The sequence below is a fragment of the Symphalangus syndactylus genome, chromosome 8 (genome assembly GCF_028878055.3).
Source record: "Symphalangus syndactylus isolate Jambi chromosome 8, NHGRI_mSymSyn1-v2.1_pri, whole genome shotgun sequence".
NCBI lineage: Eukaryota > Metazoa > Chordata > Mammalia > Primates > Hylobatidae > Symphalangus > Symphalangus syndactylus.
In genome coordinates, this window is record NC_072430.2 from 145,880,476 (window position 1) to 145,899,475 (window position 19,000).

The 19,000-nt window shown below is 44.8% G+C and overlaps 1 protein-coding gene across 6 annotated transcripts in view; it reads left to right on the forward strand.

Moving 5' to 3' along the window:
* FARP2 (FERM, ARH/RhoGEF and pleckstrin domain protein 2) overlaps positions 1 to 19,000 on the forward strand; it is a 152,505-nt gene that overhangs the window by 85,908 nt on the left and 47,597 nt on the right. For all 6 annotated transcript variants that reach the window (XM_055291246.2, XM_055291245.2, XM_063645343.1 and 3 more), the window contains 4 exons: positions 2,258 to 2,421; positions 3,060 to 3,128; positions 4,929 to 4,986; positions 10,181 to 10,433. In XM_055291246.2, coding sequence (XP_055147221.1) covers positions 2,258 to 2,421; positions 3,060 to 3,128; positions 4,929 to 4,986; positions 10,181 to 10,433 — 544 coding nt within the window. The remainder of the gene's footprint in view (positions 1 to 2,257; positions 2,422 to 3,059; positions 3,129 to 4,928; positions 4,987 to 10,180; positions 10,434 to 19,000) is intronic.

Consider the following 19,000-nt stretch of genomic DNA (forward strand, 5'->3'; position numbering starts at 1 on the left):
GCCCAGGCTAGAGTGCAATGGCATGATCTCGGCTCACTGCAACCCTCCGCCTCCTGGGTTCAAGCGATTCTCCTGCCTCAGCCTCCCAAGTAGCTGGGATTACAGGCATGCGCCACCACACCTGGCTAATTTTGTATTTTTGTAGAGACAGGGTTTCTCCATGTTGGTCAGGCTGGTCTTGAACTCCTGACCTCAGGTGATCCACCCGCCTTGGCCTCCCAAAGTGCTGAGCCACCATGCCCAGCCTATTTTGACCATTTTTTAACTCATAATTTATTCTGCTAAAACATAACTACTTTGTAAATCATTTCAGCATAATGCACACAAGAACTCAAGGACAGGATTCGGGATTTAGGTCTGGAGGGGCTGAGGGCAGTCTGCCTAGCTGGTCTCACACTTACCTCCCCCAGGAGCTTTGTCACTCACATGTTGCTGGCTCAAAACCCCAGGGTTTCAGATTCAGTGGGTCTGGGATGAACCCAAGAAGGTGCACATCTGACAAGCTCCTAGGGGCTGCTGAGAACCATGGTTATTGCAGCCTCTTTGTTCTCTAGGTAAGGAAGCTGAAGAACAAAGTGTTCAAAATGATCTGAAGCCCTACAGCAGTTGAGAGCTTCAGAATGAATTGAGGAGTGTCCCCAGTGTTCTCTTGTGTCCTTCATTCAGAAATTGATCTTTGAATAGCTCTAATTGAAGAAGCCTTGATTATCAGGAAGTAAATACTCCTTTCTTTACTGACTGCTCATTAATAAAGTAATAATTACATATGAATTTACTGAAATGAGTAAAAATAGAAAAAATAAATGCCTGTGCAGTGTATTTGGTAAAATCCAGTACTTGCAGTTATTCAAAGATGTTCCAGTTGCTGCATTTCCATTGTACAAAAGGAGTTAGAAAATAAAAAGTAGATTTACCAAGCTACCATGGGATTTGAAGCTTAAGAGATGGCCATGCCTGTGTCAGCCCAGACACATTTCGGGTTATGGAAGATTTAGAGCTCTTGGGCCAGTCAGAAGAAAAGCTTTGCCTACACCTTTAAAAGGCACTTTAGTAGGGCTTTTGGTACACACTGGGTTCACGTGCTATGTGTAAGTGTGTTTGCTTTTGGTAGAAGGCTTGAAAGTGGCTTTAATTGTTGTGCAAATATCTCTTCTGTGGATGAAAGGGAAGTAGAAGGAATGCCAAACACACATACAAAACACAAGTAAAAGCTATTTTACTCTGTGAGTAAAAAAAAAAAATGTTTCTTGCAGTTATTCGAGATGATAGGGAAAGTTCACCAAAGCAGCTATTAACTTGAATAGGGTGATAAGTCAAAGCCCAGAACTGTTTGCATCTGCACTTAACAAAGTTACATTTTACTTACCTAAGCACTTTTTAAAGACTAAATGCTAGATTCAAAGTATTACAGTCTTTGTGGAAGGTAATTGGGTAACATACATCAGCAGGTTCAAAAATGTGCAGTCTTTGAGCTCAGATTTCCATTTCTAGGAATTTATCCTAAGGAATAACTGCGAGTGAATGCAGTTTCTTCAGGGCGATATTTGTGGGCCTGAAAACTGCATGTCCTGGACATGTAAAATATCCTAGATTTTAAAAATATATACCATGTAGAAACAATTCAGTAATAACATGTAAATATGTCAGCTGGCATGAAAAATGCCAAGGCTCGGTGGAAAAAGTGTTTACAAAGATATAATTCAGAATGTTGACAGTTGTGTGATTGTGGGTGACTTCATTTTTCTGCTGTTTCCACTGTGAATATATATACTGTTTATCTTTGCTTAATTAAGCAGATGGAACCAGAAGACTTTGTATACAATTTTTAGAAAAACCCTTCCTGGTCTGGGTGCAGTGGTGCAGACCTGTAATCTCAGTACTTTAGGAGGCTGAGGTGGGCAGATCACTTGGGCTCAGGAGTTCAAGACCAGCCTGGCCAACATGGCAAAACCCTTTTTCTACAAAAAATACAAAAATCAGCTGGGCTTGGTGTTGTGAGCCTGTAGTCCCTACTGAGCGGTAGGAGGGGAGCGGCTGAGGTGGGAGGATTGTTTGAGCCTGGGAGGTTGAAGTTGCAGTGAGCCAAGATCACGCCATTGCACTCCAGCCTGGATACAGAGCAAGATCCTGTCTCAAAAAAAATCCTTACTAATATTTAATTTTGGAATTGCCTATCGTGTGATCTGCTTCCTAAATGTACTTCCTCTTGTCCAATACTTCATTCTTGAATTAATTAGCCTTTGTGTTTTGTTTCTAGGGACCTTACCAGGACACATTAGAATTTTTGTTGGGTAGTAGAGATGAATGTAAGAACTTTTGGAAGATTTGTGTGGAGTATCACACCTTTTTTAGACTTTTGGACCAACCTAAGCCAAAAGCAAAAGCCGTCTTCTTCAGCCGGGGCTCCTCCTTCAGATACAGGTAGGGGCCATGCCATGGCTTGCGTGGGCCCCTCACTGGTTTGTAAAGCTGAGAAAATAGGTAATTCCTAGTCAAGAAAGAAATGTTATAAAATATGTCAGAGAATTACACACGAAGTGGAGGTATTGTGAAAGAATAACTAGAGGAAGCATATGAAATAAAATAATGGAAAAAAATAGGTTTAATAAAAACTTTGCTTACAAATTCCGTTACGCTTACTACAAAGTATAACTTTCAAATATGTATGTGGGCCGAGCCCAGTGGCTCACACCTGTAATCCCAGCACTTTGGAAGGCCAAGGCGGGTGGATAATTTGAGGTCAGGAATTCGATATGAGCCTGGCCAACATGGTGAAACCCCATCTCTACTAAAAATACAAAACTTAGCTGGGCATGTTAGCGGGCACCTGTAATCCCAGCTACTCAGGAGGCTGAGGCATGAGAATCGCTTAAACCCACAAGGCAGAGATCGCGCCACTGCACTCCACCCTGGGCAATAGAGCAAGACTCAGTCTCAAAAAATAAAATATGTGTGTGTGTATATTTATGAGAGAGGATGGGTAAATCTTTTGTCTTTTACTCTGAAAAATTAATGCTGACTTACTGTTCTTTATTAAAAATCTGAATCTTTATTCACAGTGGAAGAACTCAGAAACAACTAGTAGATTATTTCAAAGACAGTGGAATGAAGAGAATTCCATATGAAAGGTAAGCTCTGGCCTTTATGATGTAAAGTGTGTGCTTTTAAAATTAATATTTAAATATATATATGGAGAGAGAGCGAGAAGAGAGACTGAGTCTTGCTCTGTCACCTAAGCTGGAGTACAGTGGCACAATCACAGCTCACTGCAGCTTCAGACTCCTGGGCTCAAGCAGTCCTCCCACCTCAGCCTCCCGAGTAGCTGGGAGTATAGGCGCACACCACTATACCCTGGCTAGTTTGGTTTTTTTTTTTTTTTTTTTTCTGTAGAGACAGGGTCTTGCTATATTGCCCAGGCTGGTCTCAAACATGTGGGCTCAAGTAATCCTCCAACCTCAGCCTCCCAAAGTGCTGGGATTATAGATGTGAGCCACCATGCCCAGCCTATTTTAAATATTAATCTTTACTTGACTGAAAGTCACTTCAAACACATGAACATGTATTTTTACAGGAGTTCAGTTTCAATGTTTTTTTTTTTGAGACGGAGTCTCGTTCTGTCGCCCAGGCTGGAGTGCAGTGGCGCGATCTCCGCTCACTGCAAGCTCCTCCTCCCAGGTTCACACCATTCTTCTGCCTCAGCCTCCCAAGTAGCTGGGACTGCAGGCACCTGCCACCACGCCTGGCAATTTTTTTGTATTTTAGTAGAGATGGGGTTTCACTGTTTTAGCCAGGGTGGTCTCGATCTCCTGACCTCATGATCTGCCCGCCTCGGCCTCCCAAAGTGCTGGGATTACAGACATGAGCCACCGCGCCCGGCCTGTAATATTTTTATATAGACATTGTATACACATAGAGATATTTTTAGTTTTTCTTCTGTATAGCTTAGCTTATATATATTTTTACATAGTATAGTAAATATTTTTTTGAGACAGAGTCTTGCTGTGTCACCCAGGCTGGAGTGCAATGGTGTGATCTTGGCTCACTGCAAGCTCCACCTCCCGGGACGGAGTCTTGCTCTGTCACCCAGGCTAGAGTGTAGCAGTGTAATCTCAGCTCACTGCAAGCTCCGTCTCCCGGGTTCACGCCATTCTCCTGCCTCAGCCTCCTGAGTAGCTGGGACTACAGGCGTCCACCACCACACCCAACCAATTTTTTGTATTTTTAATAGAGATGGGGTTTCATAGTGTTAGCCAGGATGGTCTTGATCTCCTGACCTCGTGATCCACCCGCCTTGGCCTCCCAAAGTGCTAGGATTACTGGCGTGAGCCACTGCACCCGGCCTATAGTAAACATTTAATCTGAAAATTCTTGTTGTTTCTCCGAATGTGGAATTTTTTCCTTTAGTGTGGGTGTGTAATCTTACCTCTCTTGGGACCTCTGGTTTTTTTTTTTTTTTTTTTTTTTTGAGACAGAGTCTCGCTGTCGCCCAGGCTGGAGTGCAGTGGCACGATCTCGGCTCACTGCAGGCTCTGTCCCCCGGGGTTCACGCCATTCTCCTGCCTCAGCCTCCCGAGTAGCTGGGACTGCAGGCGCCCGCCACCTCGCTCGGCTAATTTTTTGTATTTTTAGTGGAGACGGAGTTTCACTGTGTTAGCCAGGATGGTCTCGATCTCCTGACCTCGTGATCCGCCCGCCTCTGCCTCCCAAAGTGCTGGGATTACAGGCGTGAGCCACCGCGCCTGGCCGGGACCTCTGTTTTTTATTTGAATTCTTGTTTTCCATTATCCTGCCCCTTTCAAGTTAGATACCTCTTAGCTACATTTTCATGTGAGGTTTTCTTCATGGATACAGTACAGTGCCTGTGCTTTAAAAACAGGTGCTGAGAAGGGGAGGGTTTGGTTTCTCACAGCTTGTTCTCTGTTTTGCAGAAGACACAGCAAGACTCACATGTCCATTCGTGCTCTGACTGCAGACCTACCAAAACAGGTTAGTCTCTTCTGGTTAGAAATGTAGGCAATAGTAGTTACCTGTACTCTTTTGGAAAATAGTCTGTCAGTATTGTAACAAGAGTCTTAAAATTAATCATATTATTTAATGCAGCAATTCTAATTCTGGGACTCTGTTTCCAGAAAGGAGTCCTAAATAGAAAACCAGCAGGGCAGTGGCTCATGCCTGTAATCCCAGCACCTTGGGAGGCCAAGGCAGGAGGATTGCTTAAGTCCAGGAATTCGAGACCAGCCTGGGCAACATGGCGAAACCTTGTCTCTACAAAAAATACAAAAATTAGCCGAGCATGATGGTGGCGCACGGGTGGTCTCAGCTACTCAGGGAGCTGAGGTGGAAGAATGGCTTGAGCCCAGGAAGTCGGGGCTGCAGTGGGCCAAGATAGTGCCACTACACTCCAGCCTGGATGACAGGGCAAGATCCCATCTCAAAAAAGAGAGACAAAGCCTGTATGTTGAGATGTGCATCATAGTGTTGTGTGTAATACACCACAAAATCCTGACAACTCTCATCTGTGCCAGATGACTTACTAACTACGTTTTTAGCTGTATTCACTTAGTAGGATTTTTTGTTAACTACTAAAAGCATGGCTTAAAAAGAGTATGTAGCAAAATGGGGAAATTCTTGCTGTTATGTTACAAATGAAAAGCAGGAAACAAATTTATATCTCTGTGTCTTTGGCATGATTGCAACTATATCAAAACAAAGATACATCAGCTCGCACAGACACTTCATACAAAAACATTTGACAGGAATGTCCCAGAATGTGACAACAGCTGTTCCGTGCCACTGTGATGGGACATCAGTGACCTTCTCATGTTTCGGTCTACTTCACTACAGTCCCTTCCCATTTTTATGTTGGCATGTTAACTTCCACATGCAAGCATATTTTTACATTGAATCTTGCATGTTTTGTTTTGTTTTCCCAGACAGAGTCTTACTCTCTTGCACAGGCTGGAGTGCAGTGGCATGATCTAGGCTCACTGCAACCTCTGCTTCCTGGGTTCAAGTGATTCTCATTCCTCAGCCTCCCAAGTAGCTGTGATTACAGGCACACACCACCATGCCTGGCTGATATATATATGTATATATATATCATCATATATACGATATACATCATATACACATCATATATACGATATACATCATATACACATCATATATACGATATACATCATATACACATCATATATACGATATACATCATATACACATCATATATACGATATGCATCATATACACATCATATATACGATATGCATCATATACACATCATATATACGATATGCATCATATACACATCATATATACGATATGCATCATATACACATCATATATACGATATGCATCATATATATCATATATACACGATATGCATCATATATATCATATATACACGATATGCATCATATATATCATATATATGATATGCATCATATATATCATATATATGATATGCATCATATATATCATATATATATGATATGCATCATATATATATATCAGCATATATATATATATATATATATATATATTTTTTTTTTTTTTTTTTTTTTTTTTTTTTTGAGACAGAGTCTTGCTCTGTAGCCCAGGCTGGAGTACAGTGGTGCGATCTCGGCTCACTGCAAACTCCACCTCCCGCGTTCACACCATTCACCTGCCTCAGTCTCCCAAGTAGCTGAGACTGCAGGCGCCCGCCACCACGCCCGGCTAATTTTTTTGTATTTTTAGTAGAGACGGCATTTCACTGTGTTAGCCAGGATGGTCTTGATCTCCTGACCTCATGATCTGCCTGCCTCGGCCTCCCAAAGTGCTGGGAATACAGGCGTAAGCCACCATGCCCAGCTGCCTGGCTGATTTTTGTGTTTTTTAGTAGAGATGTGGTTTCACCATGTTGGCCAGGCTGGTCTCGAACTCCTGGCCTCAAGTGATACACCTGCCTTGGCCTCCCAAAGTGCTTGGATTATAGGCATGTGCCACCGTGCCTAGTCAGAATCTTGCTATTTTTATATAACATATCATAACTTTTTCTTCATGGTGCTACAGTTTCATATTTATAACTTTTATCTCTGTACAATGTCAGTTTTTTTAATGGTTTGTCATTTATACTGTCATAGCACTTCAGAAGCTACACTTGCACCTCATTATATTAAAGGTCATGTGAACTGGGCACAGTGGCTCACACCCTTAATCCCAACTACTCAAGAGGCTGAGGCTGGAGGATTGCTTGAAGCCAGGAGTTTGAGACCAGCCTGGACAACATAGTGAGACCCATCTATCTGAAGATTTTTTTTAAATTAGCCAGGTGTGGTGGCACCGAACTATAGTCCCAGCTACTTGGGAGGCTGAGGTATGAGGATCACTTGAGCCCAGGAGTTCAAGGCTGCAGTGAGCCACAATTGTACCACTGCACCCCAGACTAGATAACAGGGTGAGAATGTCTCAAAAAAAAAGCTCATGGGGTCCCAGTTTTTTCCATGGGTACATGAAAACCTTCTTAAACTCTTTTTTTTTTTTTTTTTTTTTGAGACAGAGTCTCGCTCTGTCGCCCAGGCTGGAGTGCAGTGGCGCTATCTTGGCTCACTGCAAGCTCCGCCTCCTGGGTTCACACCATTCTCCTGCCTCAGCCTCTGAAGTAGCAGGTAGACAGGTGCCCGCCACCACGCCTGGCTAATTTTTTTTGTATCTTTTTAGTGGAGATGAGGTTTCACTGTGTTAGCCAGGATGGTCTCGATCTCCTGATCTCGTGATCCACCCGCCTCAGTGTCCCAAAGTGCTGGGATTATAGGTGTGAGCCACCGTGCCCGGCCAACTCTTTTAGATATGTTTCCTCTTTAGAAATTTCTTGTTAATTCAATTGAAATTAAAAGGAAATGTATTTTCAATTGTTCCTTTACAAAGTTTGATTTTTTTTCCTTTTTTTTTGGAGGCAGGGTCTCACTCTATCATCTTGGCTGCATGATCACAGCTCGTTGCAGCCTCAACCTCCCAGGCTCTGGTGATCCTTCCACCTCAGCCTCCCAGGTAGCTGAGATGACAGGCACATGGCACCACACCCAGCTAATTTTGTATTTTTTTTGTAGAGACAGAGTCTCACCATGTCACCCAGGCTGGTCTCAAACTCCTGGGCTCAAGTGATCCTTCTGCCTCAGCCTCCCAAAATGTTGGGATTACAGGCATGAGCCACCATACCCAACCACAAAATTAGAATTTCTTTTTTTTTTGAGACGGAGTCTCGCTCTGTCGCCCAGGCTGGAGTGCAGTGGTGCGATCTTGGTTCATTGCAACCTCTGCCTCCCAGGTTCAAGTGATTCTCCTGCCTCAGCCTCCCAAGTGGCTGGGACTACAGGTGCCCGCCACCACACCTGGCTGATTTTTTGTATTTTTTTGGAGAGAGGGTTTCACCATGTTAGCCAGGATGGTCTTGATCTCCTGAACTCATGATCCACCAGACTCGGCCTCCCAAAGTGCTGGGATTACAGGCGTGAGCCACCATGCCCGGCCTTCAAAATAATTTAATGTCAAAATAGAAATCATCTAAAAGTTCCCTTTAAGGACGGGCGCAGTGACTCAACAGCTGTAATACCAGCACTTTGGGAGGTCAAGGCGGGCAGATTTCCTGAGGTCAAGAGTTCGAGACCAGCTTGGCCAACATGGTGAAACCCCAGGTTTAATAAAATACAAAAATTAGTGAGGCATGGTGGTAGGTGCCTATAATCCCAGCTACTCGGGAGGCTGAGGCAGGAGAATTGCTTGAACCTGAGAGGTGGAGGTTGCAGTGAGCCAAGATGGCACATTGCACTCTAGCCTGAGTGACAAGAGTGAAACTTCATCTCAAAAATAAATAAATAAAACCTTTACGCTTTCAATTTTCTTCCATTCCATTTTAAAAGCCACATGAGAATATTGAATATGGTTGAATAATTGAGACATGATAAGATCAGCATTTGAAAATAGGTTAATCTTATGGACTGTGGCCTACTGTTTTGTTTCTGAAGACCTAGTAACTAAGCCTTGTGCGGTTATGTTTGCACCTTTTACATATGGTAACACATGCATGTGTATATTGCCTGTGTACATATTGCACAAAAAGTTATTCAGTTGTGTTTGGTTATATTTTGGTCTGACCATACTCTTAACGATGTGGCGTGTGTATATATAGTAAGGGATGTTCTCAAAGCGTGACTGCATCCCGTGATAGCACACGAGGAGTGACACTTAGCGAGTAGGGGGAGTTCAGCCGTGTCCTTGTGTGTGGAACCATGAGGGGAGGATGTGTTAGGGCACCTATGGAGTAGCGGGTGATGCAACATAGCCACTGGACATCTGGTCCTGGCCCCTCAGTATTTCCTCATCCTGCTTGGGAGCTGCATCTCCCTCAGACTTGTGGCCACTCCAGTGCTTTTGGAAGACCCCAAGACTCTTGTGCCACTCCCATTGGCAAAGGGCATCCTAGGCAGTGACCCTCTACCTTCCCTTACATGTATGAGTGGATTGGTGTGTGTCCTAACTCCCTGGTGATGATACATCACTGACAGATGAGTGCGCATTACTGTAGAACTTGGACTTGTTACTCATCTGTCAGTACTGTGGTTTAGGGTTCTATTGGCTGAGTGGAATGGTTCACTCCCTCTCCAGCTGTATTTTACCCCTCAACAAAACTATTAATCTCCTGGTAACAGGGGATTCCAGGAAGACATGGACCACGTGTCATTAGGTTCTGCAAGTTGGAGGTTTTCTTGGCCAGGCATGGTGGCATGTACCTGTAATCCCAGCATGTTGGAAGGCCAAGATGGGTGGATCACTTGAGGCCAGGAGTTTGAACTATGATGGCACCACTGCACTCCACCCTGGGCAACAGAGCAAGACCCTGTCTCTAAAAAAATTAAAAATTGTAATTTAATTTTAAAAACTTTTCTTTATTGTGGATATTTCATGTCATAAGAGAAAAAAATGGAATTGTAAGGGTTTGTAAACAGATGATCCTGGGTTGATTTGCAATGCTACTTTTACAAATCTTCAGTTCTACAAGGGAAAGTCTAGTGAATTGCCCATTTTCATGAAAGCTGTGATAGAAATGTGTGGATGCCCTAAGTTAGGCCAGGTGGCTTTGCAACTTCTAGTGGTAATTTGTAATTTTATATCCTTTTTTTCTTTTCTTAACTTTGATTCCCAGAGTATCTCCTTCCCCGAGGGATTGAGGACTCCTGCCTCCCCATCTTCAGCGAATGCCTTTTACTCGCTCTCTCCCTCCACTCTGGTCCCTGCTGGCCTGCCGGAGTTTACGGACAGCAGCAGCTCCCTCACAGATCCCCAGGTTTCCTACATCAAGAGTCCAGCTGCAGAGAGGAGCAGTGGAGCAGTGGCTGGAGGCCCCAACACACCATCGGCCCAGCCCCTCGGGCCCCCCGCACTCCAGCCTGGTCCAGGTGTCGGGTTTTGTCATGTTGTGAGCAGCTGTGGTTCTGTCTGTGCTGAGGGGCAGAGTTTCAGTGCCTTACACCTAGACACAGGGAGGGCCGGGAGGGAGCTCAGAGCTGCTTGTAAAAATGACAATGGTGGGGATGACTTTACCACAGGCTCATTTCCTTCCAGCGGGGAGCACCGGTGTGACCGGCAGTGTCGTGGGGGGGCCCCTGCTTTCACATTGACAAATGCCCAGCTGCAGGTATCTGAGGAGTTCATAGACGATGACCCAGCAGACATCTCCTTCTTTGCCGGAGGCTCTGAGGCATTTTCTTTTCCTTATGGCTCTGTAGTCCCACAGGAACCTCAGGCCTCTGCCCAGCCTCTGGTGGCCTCTCCTTTGTGTGAGCTTCCAGGGTCTGCTCAGTCCAGCCCAGACAGGTACTCCACTGAGGCAGTAGATATGAACACAGAAGACGATTTTGCATTTGAGGAGGAAAGTGACTTCAATGGGAACGCACACCCCTCAGACACCTCGGAGCTATTTGAGGTGAAGGCGCAGGCCAGCCGGATGCAGCGCCTGCTGGGTCCTTCTGAGACCAGCTCACTGAGGAACAGCCAGTCTGAAAACAGCTCCCTCAATAACATGCCGCTACGTGGTGGGCTGTCTGTGCACACATGCAGCTCAGCCAATCAATCTGAGGCCAGCTCCATGGTCAACTTCCCAGCCTACTCAGTCCGCTCCGAGTCCAGCTCGGCCTTCCAGTTCTCTGACATCATCGACCAGTTAGAGCAGCTCAGCTACCCACCCACGACGGCTGAGGACTCCAGCAGCACAGAGTCAGACTCATGGGACTCTGAAACCGAGGCCCCCCTAGACATAAGCCTTTTCTTCAGCAACCCTTTTGCACAGACAAGTGGAGAAAGAGTCCCTTTTGATTTACAGAACAATTTAAAGAATTTGACTCCGGAGAGCAAATAGATAAAAACCCATCTTGACCACTCTGGGTTCCTTTACAAGGCAACCCACTCACCCACGCTGTGTAGTTTAGAGCTCAGAATTGTTTGGTTTAAACATAGAAAGTGACTTTCATTTCATGGATAGATATTCAATTTTTTTTAATTTCCTGATTTATTATACTTTTTTGAATGTCAAAAAATTTGACCTTTCACTTGGAATGACGTTAAAGCTATGCCTCCACTCTTAGATCTGAGTACTCCAGCCAGTCCTCCTAGAGGACCGATAAATTGGTCTTTGTAGCTTATGTTTTTTGACATATGCTTTGATTCAAGTAAGAACTGGTGCTATACATTCTGAATGTTACACAATTCTGTTCATGTTGATCTTCAATAGAATATGTGTATTACACTATTGATGCTGCTTTTGAAGATGAGCCCTGTTGCCTATAATTAACTAGGACACAGGTTTTGTCTCACTTGTCCAGCCACCACGCTACACAAAACCTTGAGTATGCTTCTACAGCCCTAACCCTGGGAAAGATGGCCATAGGCCATGGCCTCCTATGTGCTGTGGTCAAACTTGTGAGACTCTGAGACCGTAAAGGCCCCCGTAGACGTTAACCTTTTCTTCAGCAACCCTTTTGCACAGACAAGTGGAGAAAAAGAGTCCCACTGGGACTTTGGGGGGATAGTCATCCATTGCACTGGGGCTGGGGGTGAGGGGGTGCTTGGAACTGTCCCAGTGCCAAAGGCACCATGTCATTTTTTTTTTCAATTTTTTTTTTAAAGGCGTCAAAGGGCTACTGCCTCATTATTGACTTAAGACCCAGAAATAGTGCTGTGTGTAGATAGTGGTCTTGGAGAGGCATTGGTTTAAAATGCACTTATGTAAGTTTGAGCTGTTTTCTTTTCTTCAGCTTAATTGGGAATTAGAAGATATATGGTTGCAAAAAAAGCAGAACCAGACACACCATGGGCATCATTCTGTTCCAGGACAGTGGGAAGGGTCCCAAGGGCAGGTGTGCCAAGGTGGCCCTGCCAACCCATCCAGCGTACCCGTAAACACATACCAGGTGCCATGGGCCCTGCTGGGTACCACATGGAGAGCTTCTCAGTCTAAACCACCATGAAAGTCAAGGCTGATGTTTGTGGCACAGAGTGGGTAGGTCCATCCAGGGACGTCATGGGGCAACCACTGCCATGCAGCTCAGCACCCACAAGTGCCGGTCTCAGGCCAGCCCTAGATGACACTGTTGAATCTGTCAAGTCCACAGATAGGGTTGGGGTTTTTGTTGTTTTTCTTTTCTGATCTTACCTAGTAGTGCAATACCACATTTAAAGTTTAATTCTCTTCCCAGAATGTCTTGTGGAAACTTTACATTTCATTCCTGTTCACATTGTAAGATCTCTGATGTTTTGCCTGGATGGATTTACTGTGATTGCACAGGGACCACGTGGCTCAGGTGTCTGAGCCATTGAGGGCATCTTGCAAGGGCTGGTTTTCCTTTTTTCGTCAGTGTTGCCTGGATGCCATCGGGGTTTTGTGGCTAACCACATCAGGCAGTTTCCCATTTTTGTAGCTTTGTTATACCTAAACAGCAGTCTCATCATTTTGCTTATGCAGCTAGAACTTTCAGTCTGTATCGTTGTTGTTCATTCTGTCCCTGGCAATTCAGACCTGCCTTCTTAATGCTTTAAGGGCCATTGGGCACAGCTTTCTACATTGGCTAACAAATACCTGTGAAAATGTTGTGACAGACAGAAGCGCAGCAGTGAACCTGAGGTCAGGATGGGACTGTTTGGGAGGTTCTGCTTTTCTTACTGTCACTCCAAAAATAAACCTGGGATTTGTGTGGTGGGGAGAAATGAGCATAGATTACATTTAAAACGTTTTCCTAAACCTTAGTATTCATATGGTAGCTGATGGTTCCTCTCCCCTTCATTAGTGTTGCCTGACGACGGTCCTTGCTGGTGCTGTGAACTAACAAAGTTGTCTTTTTGTTTTTAAGGGAACCCACCCTGGCGTCTAGACAGCAGATTAGGTTTGGGTGGTTTTGAGCTAGCACTGCTGTGGGCAGGGGTGGCTGCTCCCTGGTGAAGCTAATGCTGTGGAAGCTGGAATGTTCCTTCCTAAGGAGTGGGATCATGCCCCGCCCCGGCAGAGGTATCTCATCACTCGCTCATGTGCGAGATTCTGAATAAATTTTGTTCTCAGGCATCTTCTACTAGGCCTCCTATAAAATAGATCTTGTTGTTTTTGGTTTGTGTTAATGGAACCTCACTTTCTAGAGATAATTCTTTAGTTTTTTATTTAGGAAGTTTTCAAAATATACAAAGCAGGAATATAAGGAACCCACATCACCTCAAATTCAGTGTTACCCACGCTTGACCATGCTTGCCCCAGCTGTGCCTTTCTTCTTTCCTTGGGTATTTTGTTGCTAAAGTATTTTATTATTACTGTTTTAGAGACAGGGTCTCACTCCTGTCACCCAGGCTGTAGTATGGTGGCGCAGTCACATCTCACTGCAGCCTCAACCTCCTGGGCTCAAGCCATTCCCCCACCTCAGCCTCCAGAGTAGCTGGGACTGCAGGCGCACACCACTGCGCCAGCTAATTTTTTAAACATTTTTGTGGAGACAGGTTCTCTCCATGTTGCCCAGGATGGTCTTGAACTCCTGGGCTCAAGCAGTCCTCCTGTCTCAGCCTCCCGAAGTGCTGGAATTGCAGGCATGAGCTTGGGTGCTAGAGTGAGGCCCTGTCTCAAAAAAAAAACAAAAAAAAATCAAGGCTTTCTTCGGAGTTACCGCTCACAGCCCTCTTACCCCTTTCTCTTTTGAGTGGGTTGTAATGTCCACCCAGAGGGGGTTTAGAAACGGAAGGGAAGGCAAGCGTGTAGGCACCATGGCTTTAGAACCGTAGGAAGACATTTCCCACTACAGATTCTGTCTTTCCACTTGTAACATTTAGTGAGGCACTGACATTGCTCTTCTCCACCTTAACAAGACAGTTTACAGTGGTTAGATAGCAAAACTCCCAGAGCAGGTCAGCCTGAGGCCATAGTGCCCTGCGGCAGCACTGGGCCCTGCTTTTGTTTCTGCTCTGTGCTGTGTGGCTCTTCCTCAAGCCAGTGTTGGGTAGTGCACAGCCTGAGAGGTGTGGCCTGATAAACCCTGAAATTGAAAGAAGTATGCAGATTTGACCCAGCACTCCTGGAAGTGTCTGGATACAGCTCACTGCGAGTGTGGAGGTGAAAGTGCCTGCAGAATGCTGACAGTTCTCTCTCAATCTATTGATCTCCTCAGTTACATCCAGAACCTTAAAGCCGCACAGTTGTCATCCTCCGCCTGCAGTCTCAGGCAGGGCGCATCAGGGGCTGCACTGGTAGCTCCCAGGAGGACTTACCCGTGGGTCATCGTCATAGCCAGGTGTGTCTACTCAGAGGGGACACAATCCTGCAGCAGTCTCCATCAATGAGAGGCCACCAGCAGACAGTGCCTGTTGGACCCATGAAGTCCACCACTAATGATATACTCTGCTTTAGGTAGAATATTTATTTTTATTAGCTGTCAAACTGTTTTTGTATTTAAGTTTCCAAAAGTCCAGGTACTTTATGTAGGCCAATGTATAAATATTTCAAGTCTAACAGTAGCACAGTTATATGTTAATACAACTGACTACACGAAAAATATGTAATAGCGTATGCTATGTAATTTTTCAGATCACTAGGTATTGATATGTGCCTTTTTAATATTACCAAGAGATTCTCTAAATATGGAATTAGATTAGGATTATCTGCTCCAGTTAACACACATTTTTAAATTAGTACTGTTGATTGAGGGACGGACAATAGCACACCAAAAAAAAGAGTTTAGTATGAAAAACTTAAACCTGTCGGTTAAGTCATTCCCATTATTGTCATTTTGCTGAGGGTGACTTGGTCCTTTTGAATTGCTTTGGTGTACAGGTATGTTCTGATTTTTCATGCAAGCTCCTCTGCCATTCCACCGCTCTGAGGAGTAATTGTAGCACTTCACATGTGCTGTGGTTGTGGTCACATGGTGACATACATGGCATGTGTGTTCCCAGCTGTTGTGTGTTTATGTGACATTTGATGCCAATACATATGTCTTCAAGGTATGCTTGTTCCCTCCTAGCTCGTGGAATATCAAAAAAATTCATTGCTGGAAAAATTATTTCATAGACAAAAATGTTAATGTTCTCTTGGGGACTTAGAGTTGAAAATATTTGTATAGATTTGGTTCTCAAGTCCGCAGAATCCATCTGCTGTGGTCTCCCTTTGGTGCTCATCTGGGAGCCACGTGTGTGGAAGACTCTGTCACGGGCGGCTGGGATGTGGGCAGATGCTGCTAGCCTCCCTCTCCACGTGGTGGTCCATGCCTGACGTGTCCCCTAGTTCAAGGAGGCGCCATCTTTTGCATAAAAACAATTGCATTCCCCTAGGAAATGAAGAAAAAATGAGCTGAAATTTCCTTATACATTTGAACTTGTTCATTTTTTAAAGAGACATTTTTGTTGTCTGCTTTGTGGTACTTATAAAATTTGTTTTCCATTGAAATTGCCATTTATAAATTTGCAGATATGTACTAATTTAGAATTTTTTAATTGTTCAATAAAATAAGGAAATATTTACTGTGAATTTTTAAATGGGCTTTTTAGCTTTCTTTCCCTCTACTTTTAGTTTTGATTTATATAAGTTAAAGATTATTTTACGTATTAATCCCTGAAGCAGCTGCGTATTTTTTATAACAGTGTCACTTGACTTCTGCATAGGCTTCTGAGCAACAAACAGGCAACAGGCACCATGACTCTTGTGCAGATTGTCTCATTTTAATATGGATGATGATGTCTGTGGAAGGCCAGCAGGGAAAGGTACCTTGCTTCTTCTCGGTCTTAGCTCGGTCAGTGCTTCCTGCTCTCGCCTGGTGTGGCCTGCGTGGCCTGCACAGCAGAGCTGGGAGGACGTGCTGTGCAGGCCCCCACCACACCCCACAGGGCAGGCCTTGTGTCCTTGCGCTTTTACCATGCACAGAACAGATGCTGTTGGCTTAATTCTGAAAATGAGGTTATTATTGCCTGTTTTTTCCACAGTCAGCCAAAACCCACCCTGTAAATTACAGGGGAGAACGTGAACAAGAGACCCCTGCCCCAGAGTGTGGCAGCTCTGCAGGTTCTGGGCAAGGCTTTATTCCACTCTGAGCTTGAGTTTCCCATTCGGGCAACACGAGTTTCTGCTGCCTCCGTGGAGTGTCCACGCCTCTCTAGCCCCACACACGCCTGAGGGGGTGGGGGCGGGGGCTTTGGACACTGCCTCCTGCTTTTGAGCCCTTTGAGAATAGGCTCCTCACCTTACCCTTTTGGGACCTTGGAGCAGCACAGAGCTGCAGCCACTGATGTCAGGCGCCTCTGGGAAGGTGGTAGTGCCTCCCCGGGGCTCTAAGGCACCTGCTGCCCAGTGGGCAGGGTGGTCAGTGAGCACCTGAGGCCAGGGTGGGAGGCACCTGGCAGTAAGCCCTTCCTGGAACTCAGCAATTGTACCTGCCACACCAGAGCAGAGGGGCTGTGGCAGCAGCATGTTCTAGAAAGGCACTTGTCAGAACAAACTCATGGGTCTCCTCAGAGCCCACGGATGGGTAGTTACTTCCCATTTAGAGAAGAGGGGAATGAGTCCCAGGGGCCTCACTTACCCCCCCCTACATCATGCCAGCCTTGCCCCCTGACCATCACCCTCCTGGTCCTGGGGCCACCCGTGCCCAGCACCCGCTGCCTAAGGATGAAGTGGGAGGCACCTGGGTGCATAAATCCTGATTTCAAGAAACTGCTCAAAAGCATTTCTGTATTAGGTCTATAAGTTGAGTAATTTAGAAGGTAAAAACCATGTGGCCCTTATGTTCTTGAAATATATCAATTCAGATTATATTTCTTTCCTAATCCTAATAACCACCACCCTTTATTTAGTTTAATAGTTTGTTTTTGGGACCTTGCCTCCATGGTTCCAATAGAAAGATTCATAAGTCAGAGCATGCATCTCAAAGTTTTGGACACAATGTATGAGAACAAAAACAGAGAGGCCCTGGAGCACCTTCACATACTCAAGAGGAGACCGTACACCTGGCAGATAGCAGATGTGGACAAATGGCCCAAAGCACAACTTGCTGTTACAGGTTAGAACACTTGTGTTTCTTAGGAAGGAAAAGGTCTCGTTTATTTAGAGCAAAACAGGAAAGAAACAAAGATTATTGGGAGCACTTCGTGTGTTGATACAGTTCTCTGAACCACGTGAGAGCAGCAGCCGTGGCTCCACTGTGTGCTGCCTACCAAGCAGTGGACCAAGTCTTTGTGTGTCAGCTCGTTAGAACCCCAAATGGCCCTTTGGAAAGCTGTGCCGTGCATCACATCTTCACATCCTGTCCTGTAGGCAGTGATGCCGGGTAGGGAGGTGAACTAAATGCACAGTAAGAGATGAGCCAATACTTGGACCCCTTGCCATTAACCATTTTTCTATCTCCCACTTGTATTCCTTGAGCCAGATTTTGTGTAAAAGCGACTCGTGACATCCTCTTCCAGTAGAGAAGCCAGAAATAATTTTCGGCTGACTCATCAGGTTCACATTTACTTGGATCCCTTGGACAGTTCCACATTTTCCTTTTCTTCTGGAATTAACAATTCATTCATCGAGCCTCAGTTTCCTGCACCTCCTCTGAAGTTAACCTTCAACTTGACCTTGAATTTTGCCAAGGAGGAGCTGATTCTTCCTCAACTAATAGGCAAATGTTTTCAAGAATCATTTGTTAGAGTTTTAAAGAGGAGAATTTAAAAGTATCAAATAAAAATAACTTTACCTTTTTCTCTAAATGTTATATTTCTCTTTCATTATCTAGTTAGATGAATAAAAAGTGTCTTGAAGGAAAAAGTGAAGGTAAGCACAAAAGTTTAACATTGTGATTTTTAAATGACATTTCAGAAATCATATGATGAATATTGAGAAAATTCTGGAAGTAAAGTGATTGCCACAAAGAAAATCACCTGCCAGACCAGGCGCAGTGGCTCCCGCCTGTAATCCCAGCACTTTGGGAGGCGAAGGAGGGCGGATCACAAGGTCAGGAGTTTGAGACTAGCTTGGCCAACATAGTGAAACCCCCTCTCTACTAAAAATACAAAAAAAAAAAAAAAAAAAAAAAAAGCTAGGTGTGGTGGCAGGTGCCTGTAATCCCAGCTATTCAGGAGGCTGAGGCAGGAGAATCACTTCAACCTGGGAGGCAGAGGTTGGAGTGAGCTGAGATTGCTCCATTGCACTCCAGCCTGGGTGACAGTGCAAGACTCCATCTCAAAAAAAAAAAAAGAAAATCATCTGCCAGAGATGCTCACTGCTGACAGTCTGAAATAACAGTTTTAAATTTTATGTCTTTTGGCTGGGAATCAGAGCACTTTGGGGAGCCAAGATGGGAGGATCATTTTAGCCCAGGGAGGGAGTCAGGAGTTCAAGACCAGCCTGAGCAACATAGCAAGACCCATCTCTACAAAAAACTAAAACATTAGCTGGGCACAGTGATGTGTGCCTGTGATTCCAGCTACTCCGAAGGCTGAGGTGGGAGGTTCGAGCCCTGGAGGT